Source organism: Gymnoscopelus microlampas (assembly GCF_963454915.1).
Source record: "Gymnoscopelus microlampas genome assembly, chromosome: 19".
Classification (NCBI taxonomy): Eukaryota; Metazoa; Chordata; class Actinopteri; order Myctophiformes; family Myctophidae; genus Gymnoscopelus; species Gymnoscopelus microlampas.
In genome coordinates this window covers 26,803,945-26,816,601 of record NC_139956.1, presented here as the reverse complement: position 1 = coordinate 26,816,601, position 12,657 = coordinate 26,803,945, and the positions used below count along the sequence as shown (strand labels likewise).

The 12,657-nt window shown below is 45.3% G+C and overlaps 1 protein-coding gene across 2 annotated transcripts; it reads left to right on the top strand.

Moving 5' to 3' along the window:
* Nucleotides 1–837: 837 nt before the first annotated feature.
* Nucleotides 838–12,354, top strand: rbm14b (RNA binding motif protein 14b). Of its 2 annotated transcripts, none has more exons than XM_084042968.1 (4): nucleotides 838–901; nucleotides 5,326–5,678; nucleotides 6,945–8,016; nucleotides 10,113–12,354. In XM_084042968.1, the coding sequence occupies exons 2-4, from the start codon at nucleotides 5,330–5,332 to the stop codon at nucleotides 10,405–10,407; spliced, it is 1,716 nt and encodes a 571-aa protein (XP_083899094.1). In that variant the 5' UTR covers nucleotides 838–901; nucleotides 5,326–5,329; the 3' UTR covers nucleotides 10,408–12,354. The 2 variants fall into 2 exon arrangements, with proteins under 2 accessions (XP_083899094.1, XP_083899093.1); XM_084042967.1 differs by having other exon boundaries at nucleotides 6,924–8,016.
* Nucleotides 12,355–12,657: the final 303 nt, after the last annotated feature.

Here is a 12,657-nt window from a genome sequence, read left to right as displayed (position 1 = left end):
GAAAGACTGACGTATCCTGTATGAGTTCTCTTTCCTGATTGGATCAAATTGGTATCCCAACCTATTTTATGTTTTGTAAAGAGCTGGAGAGATGAGGAGAACACTATTATAGCAATGATTGATTTATTATCAGAATATAGAGGATAGAGCCATTTAACACTTATACAAATATCACACCCCCACCTTTAACCACTTGAACCCCCAGCATCCTTATTTTGGGTTGCAACACGTGGTGAGCTTGTCGATCTGCTATTTTCAGCTAAAAGCTTTCCCCACCCACAATAAAAGATAACACCCTAGTATAGAGCCCTGAAGGACTCTGTATCAATGGGGTTTAACCCATTAATATTATACCAGGAACGCATCTGTCATTTTAAGATTTCTATATAAATAGCAGATATATAAGCTCATGGAAAAATCGTGAGAATTTGTGCAAATATATATATAATGTATATTTTTTAAAGCGAAGATTTGTAACTCAAATCTTTGGGTTCTGGGGGTCTCTGGAACAAAATAGTTTGTGCTATTTTTCATATTTCTTTCAAAAAACTGTTAGGATTTAGAAAATATTTTTAGTATCGGCCTCAGGTTCTAATAGTTAAATGGTTAACTCAAGTAGGTGTGCTTTAATTTGCCATTCATGGCGATAACCTCATGGTTCCCAGGGTTTTCTTGTCCATTTATTGAGGATTCAGCATCCTCTCTCTCTCTCTGTGTGTGTGTGTGTGTGTGTGTGTGTGTGTGTGTGTGTGTGTGTGTGTGTGTGTGTGTCTTGTATGCGGGCCCCTGCGGGAGGGGCCTCCCCCCCTCCCCTCCCCTTCCCCTCCACCACTAGAATGAATGCCCGACATTCTCTCAAACGGAAGCAGGCGCTACCATTTTGAAACACAGCACCGCTGAGGTAAGACTGACTGGTCCATTTGTTTGGTCTCTTTTTTCTGCCACATTATTGTTAAAGTCGAGGCGTTAAAAAACACTCGGCGTCGAATTCACACGAACGGCGTTAAGCGAGGTGTGCGCGGGGTGTTAGTATAGTGTGGATGGAGGGATGGGAGGGCGACGTTTGATCGTGTGTTATGTATTATTATGTATGTGTGTGTGTGTTGTGTGCTTCCAGCAGATCACACTGGTGGTGTTGCAGTCTATTCATTCCTGTGTGAGGAAATACAAAAAAAAAAAACGATACTCGTTACTTTGTATCGATTCCGCGCGCGATCCCTACTTTAAGCTACATTTTTAGCGACGCGGAAACGTTGTATCCATTATTATATGGCGTTGTATGACGGCGTGGAATGTGTTTTTATTCTCCGTGTAAATCATTAACAGACAGCCTCCCTCCTCCTCGGGGGCTTGTTTTGTTTGTCCGTCCGATCAAGCATCCCTTTATTCCCTTATTATCGCCATTCATAATCATGCGAGACATATTGGACGATAAATCACCCTCCCATTAAATTAACTTGGCTATTTCCTTTTTAAAAGAGTGAATGGATAATTATGTTTACTCAGCTCAGTGCTTCGTCATCAGAAAGAGAAGCAGCTCTTCCCCCATAGTGATGCCTCCCTGGGATGAACCCACTGTGTGTGAAACTGAATGCAGCAGCAGCAGCCATATATACAATAGGCTGGATCTAAAAGATTTTTTTATGTCAGTGGTTCTCAAACCTTTTCATGTCAAGGACCCCCAACATGATATGTATTTGGCCGTGGACCCTGCCATCAAAATATTTTGTTCCAGGGACCCCCAGAAGCAAAGATTTGAGTTAAAAATGTTCGCTTTAAATATATATATATTCAAAGATTTGCACAAATTTCCCCGATTTTTCAAAAATGGCAGATCTACAAGCTATGAGCTCGTATATCTGCTATTTTTGAATAGCCAAAGAAATCTAAAATGACATGGATGATTTCCTGGTCTTAATGGGTTGATTCTACAAAATGCCTTCTAAAATCAGTAGTTCTCTTTCAAGAATTTTCAAAAATAGCAGGTTTACAAGCTCGCAGGGCAGCACGAAGTGACGCGCTGTGAGCGTGTAGATCTGCTATTTTTGAACAGCCAACGCAAAAACCTAAAAATGACACGGATGCCTTCCTGGTTTTAATGGGTTAAAGGATTGGTATGCATTTAACTCATGGGCCCCCATAAATATGAGTGTACAAAGGGATCCCAAAATGGATTTGGTTCCATTTGTACACTCTCCCCTTGGTTCCTAGCTGGGGGGACCCCCTGGAACCCCCCCCAAGGACCACCCCCACCCACCCAGACCCCACTTTTGAGAACCACCGCAATAGGCAGTGTGCTCCAAGAAAACCACTAGCTGGTGGTGGTGGTAAACATGAAACAACAAGTTTCTATCAATAGAATCTAGAATTGTGCTGCATGTTGTGTTGCTGACCTGTACCGTACCCCTGCCTCACCCTTACCAGAAAATAGACATGGTCATTCTTTGGTGTCATGTTCCCCTTCTTTTACCCCTTTGATTTACTGGCAGTTACTTTAGGACGTTAAAGGAAATGGAGGGAAAGAGGAAAAAAAAAAGGTGTTGGCCAACCTGTTTGAGTGGATTGAAGTATGTGGTGTCATTTTGTGAGAGTAATAAGCAACCAGGTCTAGGAAAACAAGCCCAAAAGAAGCGACTAACACATGAGCACTTAAACCTATATAGCCTACTGTATACATCGGCTGTTTGAAAATAGCCGATCTACAAGCTCACAACGCGTAAATAATAATTAAAGACATTTGGAAGCACGCCAGAATAAGCAACTACTAAGCCCAAAGAAACGCAATCTGCTACTACCAATATTTACAAGCAACTTTACAGAAAATGAAGCCCAAAGTCGCTTATAATAAGTGGGCATGGCAACACTGCTTGAAGTTTGACCTGCAGGAACAGGCGTTGAACTTAATACAGGGATCAGCGGTGAAAGGGTTCCCTTTGTTGTTGTCGTCATCATCACATTGTCGTCATGGGAACCGATAAGGCCTGCGGTGTTCTGTGAGCAACTAGCGTGTGACTAATTATTACTTAAATGTTACACAGCGTGATTAGTTACTTCTCACAGGACCCACTGTTCCTTGTTATTACAGCCCGATATATAACATTATTGTATACAACTAGGCCTCAGTACAAGTAATAAAGATTCCTAAGTGAAAGTATGTTTGTGTTATGTCTTGGCTATGTCTTGGCTAAGTTAATCATTGTGCCATTGTTATTAGCGGAACTGAGATAGGGTTGTTTTTTGGAATATCAGGCTCTTCTTTTATCTAATCTGTTTTAATATGGGGTTTATCATAGTCAAAGCAGGGGTTGACGACACTAAGGTCTTTGAGGCACTTGCCCATCAGGCCATGGGCAACATGGCATCAGGTCATGTTCTACTTCCCCAAAGTAATAAAAAAAAATCCATTATACAATGATGGGTAATAACATTTGCGCTTGTAGAACAAATTCATGTTGAATCCAATCGATAACTGCTAAGTGGCGACAGTCTCTTACCCAACAGAATGAGTAAAAAGGTAGCATTGTTCCTGATGAATAGCCAATCATATTTAATGAAGATGGAATGCACTTGCCCGTCAGGCAACCTGAAAGCAAACACCTACCTGAACGTTTTATTTACTTGCGATGGGTAGTCGGGCAACCGTTTCAACACCTGCAAAGTAACAGGTGTGTGTCAGTATTGTCTGTTGAGTGTGTGAAACTCAAGCAGAAGCTGGACTGCCAGATTATGAGTCATCTATTCTGCACAAAATCACATTTGACTATTGCAGGCTGTAATTGACAACAGGCGGTAGTTGTTTTCGTAATATCTTGTGAAAGCTGGACAACTTGTCCTTGTGCTCCGAGTGAAGTAACCACCACTCGGCCAAGTGTCATGAAACGGAGAACATATTTTGTTTCATTGAAATAGAACCACTCCTAGTTGTTCGCAGCACATTCTATAGAAACGTCTGGGCTGTCCACAACATAACTGTATTATGCCTCAATCTTCAGTATTCAGCACAGAAAACAAAACACAATATAATTCCCTTCCCCCACCAGACAAGAGACAACGATGATGTAGCCAAAGGTTCATCTTTGTCTGTGGCCAGTCATTGTGTCAGATATGTCTGCTATTCTGTTATTGTCCAGCTGTGCGGTGCATCTTGGCTCATCATCCCTCTCACTGAACTCCTGCTCATATCTCATTCCTCATTCCTTTGTATCTCTCCAGCGCCACACCGACACGTGTGGCACAGTGAAGCAGCATACCATGAGATCGTTTTGCTGAATAGGGTGGAATGTATAAAATGGAATTGATAAGCGCCATCATACTTTATCTTTGATAGCTACTCTGGGGCCAAGAGCAGTACTCAGTGCTTTCTATTGTGCAGCTTCCTGGAATGATTGTATGTTAACTACATGGCTGTGAAGCAAGAGTATTGTTATTAAAATGTGTGGTCCCTGGGTACATGACATTGTAAAAAAATATATGAATAAGGTACTGGCTTCTGAAACAACAGTATCATACCCACAAGCCACAATTCTTTCCACGAACAGCATGAATCCTAAATAAATTCTAAATTCAGGTGTCATGTTAAAATATTGTTTTGTGTTTAGGTTATAAGATAGTTAGTTACGTTTAGGTGGTGTGGTTATGGTAGGGTAAGGATCAGGGGGGTGCTTAGCCAATAAGATGTGTGACTTACATTTATGAATGCGGGTATTGGTTCAGGAGCCACAAGATGATGATAAGGCATAGTCTTCATTACTGTGCTTCTTCCCACTTCCGCAATTGAAACCATGGGTTTAGAATTCAAAGTCACACCATGTGCCATTTAGTCATTTCCTAGGATCGACCCAGTGCCAGGGATGAGAGCACACACTGAGTGGCTGAGTGATGTTGTGGACAAAATAAAATATCACAATATTTTGACCAAATAATTCTAGCTATTGTGGGGATGGCTATTGTTGCTTTCACAAAACATTTACACATTATTTGATAAATAATCATCAGTAATGACTATAATAACTAAGTGGGTTAGACATGAAGTTCAGAAAATTCTTTTTACTGTAATGGAGCCTTTAAAAACCAGGAAAAGAGCCATATCATGATCTTACAACTGACAAAATCCCAGGCGATATCTAGCCTCATATCACGATCTTGCTATATTATCTACTGTATATATTTTCCCACAGGCCAGCCCTAGCGCGCACACACAGCAACATGCCAACAGAATATTGAATTAGATGAAAATGTGTGAAGTGGATTAGCTCAGTGAGCGTCACAGCTTAGCCCAACTCACACAGCAGTCACACTCATTATATCTGTCATTCCTCTCGCCAGCGCCATGGACAAGAGCCACACGGTGAAACTCTTCGTGGGCAACCTGGCGTTGGACACCACCCAGGAGGAGCTGTCGGCCATCTTCGAGTCCTACGGCCAGGTGGTGAGTTGCAGTGTGCTGCGGCAGTTCGCCTTCGTGCACCTGCAAGGCGAGGGCGCCGCGGAGCGCGCCATCCGCGAGCTCAATGGCCGCGAGTTCCGCGGCCGGAACCTGGTGGTGGAGGAGTCGCGGGGCCGGCCGCTGCACTCCACCAAGGTGTTTGTGGGCAACCTGAGTGGGATGTGCACCACCGAAGACCTCCAGGAGCTGTTCCAGACCTTTGGGAAAGTTCTAGAATGTGACAAGGTCAAAGGTGAGCCACTGGGAGAGGGCTGGGTGGGTGGTCATGTTTTTAAATTGTTTTAAAAATGTGTAATCGTTCTATTTTGAGGAGGTGATGTGAAGATGTGACATCACACTTAACCAATGCGTTCAGTGTTGAGAGCACACACTGGAGAATCGCTGCCAGCCCATGTAAAACTCGTTGTCAGTTTTAGGTGGACTGCCGGTGATTTTACAGGGCGGAGAGAGCTCGCTATCGACACGGAGCGCACGGGTGTACTGTGCAAGGGTGATGTCAGCTTTTCACAATGTTCCCGTCTCACAGTAGAACGATAAGATTCACATTTAATACAGACAAAGTTACACGTTAAAATCGACACTCCGCCATGTAGCTTCATTGTCCATGACCATGCAAACATTCTAGAGCAGCGGTGTGTTTACCAAGAACTAATTCACACACCCTCAACCTGAGAGCGGAAAACAAATTCATGATGTCCCCAGGTGACGTCTTTGATCTGAATGAAACCCTGGGTTAGACTAGTCTCCAGACACCACTGGTGCAGAGAGAGTCAATGATGCCATGCCATGCAGACATGAAAGCAAAGAATATTGCATGTGGTTATCGTAACACAGCAGAGATATGTCTGTGTATTGAGGTCAGGAGTGTGTCTATAACTGTCCTACATCGGCTTTATAGCTTCAGCATGTGATATGTGATACAGCGGTCTAGAGTTCTGTCAGCCCAGATGCAAGATGCACTCCCACTGCGATAATCTAAGGACATGGCATTTAGAGGAAACAAAACACAAAGATATACCGTTGATTTTCTCTGTCTACTGTCTGCTTCTGTAGTTGTGATATTAATTGAAAGCACTGATCTGAAATGAATAGGGCTAGCCTTTGGGGACACAATTTGATGGTGTCCCCCCCTTGATTAATGTATACCACACTGGTAAATACACCTTGTCTTTGTTATGATTCCATGAAGATCACAATGAGATATATACCTCTGAATGCTGCAAAAATAAAACAAGGGTCATTAGTTTGTTATTTTCTTTATTTTGTTGTAATCACTGGTGCAGCTATTGTTATTATTAATGGCATCTCTTGTTCAGTGGATATTAGGGACCCTTGTCACTGCTAGATATCTATCCAAACAGGAATTCACTTGCATTCAGTGAGCTCAATCTAGCTGTCAAACAATAGACTGGAATAAGGAGTCTTGAGTTCTGTGGGCATGTGCCATTCTAACCGATGTCCCTGCACTCAATGACAGCCAGGAGTTCTTCCTCTGCAGGCTATGCCTTTGTCCACATGGAGAACAAGGAGGATGCGCTCCAGGCCATCGAGGCCCTGCACGGCACCTCCTTCAAGGGCCGGCCCCTCTCCGTGGAGCTGTCAAAGGTCCAGCCTAGCAAGCAGACGCCCACGGGAAAGATCCCCTGCGTGAGCTGCGGCAAGCAGGGTCACTACGCCGGGGAGTGCCCTGCGGGGAAGTCCTCGCTGGAGCAGTACCAGAGCCAGGCAGCCGTGCTCGCCGCCGCCGCCGCAGCGGCCGCCGGCCTGCCCCTCCAGGTCCAGCAGAGCGTGCACAACTCGGTCTACAACACGTCCACGTTCGACCCCACCTACGCGGCCCTTACGGGGCTCACCGCCGGCACACGCGCCGACGGCAACCCTGTGAACCCTGCCGTGTACGGCGCCCTTGCCAGCCAGGTCTACGGTGCCAACGTGGCCAACCAGCTCTACGGGACGGTGGCCGGGCAGGCCTCCCTGACGCAGGCCTCCACGCAAATGTCCCAGATGTCGCAAATGTCACAAATGTCGCAAATGTCACAAATGTCACAAATGCAGCAAATGCAACAAATGTACCCCAACATCTACGGCCAGGTGGCCGCCAGTCCCGCGGCCGCTGCGGCCGCAGCCTACAGCACCCCCGTTTACGCCCACGCCATGGCCAACCACCACCCGGTATACTTTGCAGCGGCGCCGGGCCTAGAAATGCAGTCGGCGGTCAACCCGGCGTACAGCGTCTCCCCGGCGATATACGGCGCCGCCGCTCCGACCTACACCCACATAGGTGCCATGGGGGCGACGGACCCCACCACGGCTCTCTTCGAGGCGGCCAGACAGGCGCACTACTTCGCCCAGGGGCAGCAGGTCCTGGCCGAGCAGCAGGCGGTGGCTGCGGCCAAGTCCGGGGAGAGGGATCGCAGCCCCCTGCGGAGGACGGCGGCGCCGCTGCTACCCGACCCGGTGATGAAGCCCTTCATGTACCAGAGGGCCAAGCCCCGGCGGCCACTGCTCCCCACGCCGGCCGGCCGGGCAGCCGAGGAGGCAGCAGAGGCAGCGGAGGACCCCATGGCCAGGTAGAGAGAGTGTTTATCTTGGTAAAGTACCATATCTGCCTCAATATATGTCAATGTGTATTCACAGTTTGAACCATACACTTCTCAAACTTTAGTCAACTTCCCCCAAATTGATTGTATTTGGCCGTGGACCCCCATCTGAAAAGAGCTTGTGCTAGGGGCCCCCCAGAAGAGAAGATTTGTGTAAAAAAATGTATCAAAAATAGCAGATGTGCAAGCTTGCATCGTGTCACTTGGTGTCGCGCTGCGAGCTTGTAGATCTGCTATTTTTTAATATCCAACATTTAAATGGATAAAATGATTGTGACACTATACTGCTTTTCCTGGGGACCCCCTGGAACGCCCCAAAGGTCCCCTAGGGGGTGGTCACCAGACCCCACTTTGAGAACCACTGCCATAGACCATTTTACAACTTAAAATAGAATATTTGAGTCTAATAATTGCTAGAAAAAACGTGCCGCGCGGCACGAGAGGAGCACACACCAGGTGTGCGACACCATAGGAAAACAATGGTTTTACTGGCGCCGTGTTTTATTGATGACGCGTGTCTTGGTGTTATCGCCCGTGGTTAATTTCTTCTTTTTTTTACTTCATATATTTTCTCCAAAGTCATGAAGACGGTACCGAACGTACCTAAATAATTGAGTCCATGTTCAAACATTAATGTTTGAATTTCATTAGTAAATCAATCTTTTCTCTAAGGACTATTTTCAGCTGCAATTTTCAAGTGAATCTGCTATATAGAATCCATTGAAACAAAGCCATAACTTAGAATTTCTTAAGATAATACTCACACTATGATATTTAATGTGTTGAATTATGTATCTCAAGCCAGAGTTTCATACCAACCAATCCAACGGCTTTGTTGAAAACCAAACAAAAAATGGTCAGCAGTAATGTCAAATATTGTCAGTAGGCTAAATGTGACAGACCACCCTTATTAAAGCTGCAGTTCAGAACTCTCACGCCCTGTCCGGGCTTTGAAACCGGAACCCCCATGCTAGCGCTTACATTTCTACTGTTGAGCTATTATATAGCAGATACCACCTATGGGAAGGCGAGTTGTTAACATAAGTGTCATGCAACACCTCTCGTTAAACAGTAGTGGTCCTACCGACCACCAGAGGATCTCAATGTCTCAATAGAAGAGCAGCTCCAACCACCGCAGTTGTGTTTGTGTCAGTTAAAGAGTTAATACAATATGACTGAGTTTTTCAGAAAAGTGTCAAGCCACTGGCAGCGATTTCGAGCATTTTTTAATAACCTTTGAAAAATCATAGAATATTATTTTTCACAGCGATCCACCTGGCAATCGCCTCATTACAGGTCTTGGATCTCGGAGAACCGGGGGGGGGGGGGGTTGCCGTCGGAATAATCCATTCCATAGTTATGTGCAGAAAGCAGAGAAAATGTTACTTTTATAAATCGTATAATACTGAACTAAACCATTTTGTTCTGATCAGGTGATTTCTGGGTGTACTCTTCTTGGTGATCCTGGGATCATTCACAGGCTGCGGAAGAGCGCCCTCTATCATAAAACCACTGAAAACATTGCCAAATAGGACGAGAAATCTCATCATTGGCAGTCAAATAGTTAACATACTCTATCATACAAATTGGTTGAAAATAATGTAACGTTTTATTCACAAAAGAGTCATGGGTCGAAGCATTATGTACGTTTTTCCCCATTTGTACTGCTTCTCAGTACAGACTCTGATAACTTCGGGAACCGCTGATGATTCCACAGGTTTACTCATTCCTTGGACTCAAAACTAATATACTTGTAATTATCCCCCTCACCCCCTCTACCTGTGTCCTGACTTGCCTGTTCCAGGTAGTGTGTGCTATTATCCACTCTACTAGTATTGATATTAACCCATTAAAACCGGAAACGCATCGGTGTAACCACTTTAACCATTATTTTATACTTTGGCTATTCAAAAATAGAAGATATACAAGCTCATAGCGGGCTCATAGCGTGTTACTCACTACCCTTCCTCTTTTGCTTTCATCCATAACTGCATTACCCCACCTAAACCCTCCTCTTGTCTGTCCACCTCGTCCATCACCCCCCGCCCCCCCCAACCCACAACCAGGTACTACGCTGAGTACTACCAGCAGCTGCAGCAGTACCCTCAGTTCCAGTATGCCTACCCGCCCCCCAGCGCGATGGCGGCGCTGCCAGGCATGCCCGGGATGCCCACCATGTCTGCCATCCCTGCCCAATCGGTGGCCACGCTGGACGCCCTCAGGCCGGTGGCGGCGGTCGCGGCCGCCATGGCCACCCCCAGAGTGTATGAGCCGCCGTTGCCGCCGGCGCCCGCGCGCAAGGAGGCAATCCTCCGCCGCCCCGAACTCTCCCTTCACACGCCTGAGCCCCCCTTCCGATAGTCGCACTACACAACTCTCCTCTTGCTCCCTCCTCCTCCTCTTCCTCCCCCCCACCCCTCACCCCTTCAAAAAAGGACCCCCAAACCTTGCCCCCTGTCTCCTCAAACCCCCCCGCCCTCCCCCTCCTGACCACCTCACAGCGGCTGTATGTGTGTAAGCGCGTGTGTGCATAGGGGTTCTATGTTTGTTTGCGGGGTGGGGTTTGATACTGTGGCGCTCCGTGGTTTAACCCCTGCTTCAGGAGGGACTTGAACCGCCAACCTTGGTCCTGGTTTAGCGCACGCGCAGCGCAGTTTAGAAAGGGACGAGCAACTCTCATCTGTTGTACGGGCATTCTTAGCACATTTCAGTCTCTCCTCCTTTCTTTTTTTTATTGTGCCAGTCCAGTCTCACTCCTGTGCCAGTATTTTTGACTGACCAAGTCGGTTATTCCATATGCCTTTATTTCTGCGAATCAAGTATGATTTTTTTTTTCCAAGGCCAAGCCTATAATTAACCAACCATTGGTTTTTAATCAAACCAATCAGCCATGCTCCTGTAAGCCTCAACGATCAAATCAGGGCAGCTACTTTTGAAACCCTGTTTTGCCTTATGTTGGAAGTGTTTTTGTTTAGATTTCTGGATGTGTTTACCAATCAGATGAGATGTCAGATAAGCACATTGTATACCGTCTGCGCTGCGCTGTGTCCGGCAGACCCAAGGTTGGACAAAGATATGGGGGGAGGGGGGGGGGGGGGTTTCTTGTCTCGAATGTGATGTGATTGTAGTACGAATGTGTTGGCTCCTAAGCTGTGATAACAATGCAGCACACAAACACTCACACATGACACAAAGATGTGCCGCAGGTTAAGACCTGTGCTGGAGAGAAGAAAAAAAAAACGTAAAGCACACGCTAGCGTACTGTTATGTATGTTTAGACTTGCCCCCAAAATCCCTCCCCTTCACCCCTTCTACTGTAATTATAGCACTGAAAGACACTGCCTCACCTCTCTCCCTCTCTCTTTTTAATTGCACCTGCCTACCTCTGATACTGAGTTTTAGTGGAGAAATTACAGGCCCAAGTGTTTGCGGTGGAGAGAACTCGATAAGAGGATTTTCCACATAAATGAAATTTTGTTGCCTAATCCTAGCGTATTAACCGACATAATTTTGTATGTAGACCGAATGACAAGCAACTAGTGAACATCTCCCTTCAGTTTTTATAAAGCACAGTCCTGCTGTGTACTTAGCAATTCTTTTCCATAGATTCATAATGGGGGAGGGGGGCGTTATACAATGCTATCCTCGATTCTATTGTATTCTGTTGCTCAACTCTGGTAGAAACTTCGGTTAAAAAAAAAAAAAAAAAGAACTTGCTTTGGGAAAGTTTCACCCAGTCAGCAGTTTACCTGCCTGGAAGTCATAAAAAGTTTGGTGTCAGCAGTTCAGAAAGGGATGCCACATTTTAGTGATATTGACATCTCTATGTATGTATATAAATAATTTTGACTGTACTTCCAGAGGCCTTTTTTAAAATAGTGTTTGTATTGTTTGTTTTTTAGTGTAGTTATGTTTTGTGCAAGTCTGCCCAGGGCAACGATGAATTCTAAATGGTAAAACAAATCACCTCTGTGGACTTGCGAATGAGTTGTTTACGATTAATCTTTACATGTTATACCGCATCCTACCTAGAATCTATGTGACGATGAGCTTAACTCTGTGCCTATAAGATTTGAGTGAAGTGCATTAAGTGGAGGGATCTCCCATTTTTTAAGTGCTTTTGACTAATTTTATTTTTTAATCATGTGAGACCGGGGGGGAAGGGTTCATTTCTATAGCGGGTGGCTCTACACAATGTACAAAATAATAAATCATGTGAACCAAGCAGAGCTCTTTCATGGGAATTGCACACCTCCCATTCTTTTTTGTTTTTTAATTATCTTCAGAGAGATTATAAGGCATTTTAAATAGAAATCTTTTAGTGGTGCCGAAAAGCATTTGCTGTGCCCTCCCCTGCCTAAACGACAACTTCCTAATGAACTGCTAGTTAAAGCAGAATGCTATTGCTATTGGTACCAATGAACTGAGAGATGGAGCAGTGTCTTCCAGTCACCCACAAGCTGTAATCCTTTTCCACGTACATACAAGGCCTAGGTCAAATAATATTTGCAAAAAAGCTTAAGGGTTTGTTTTTAATGTATTTGTAGCTCCAGCCGAGTTGGGTCTTCCGCGTAAAGACAATTAGGGCAGTGCCACAAAAGTTGTCAACAG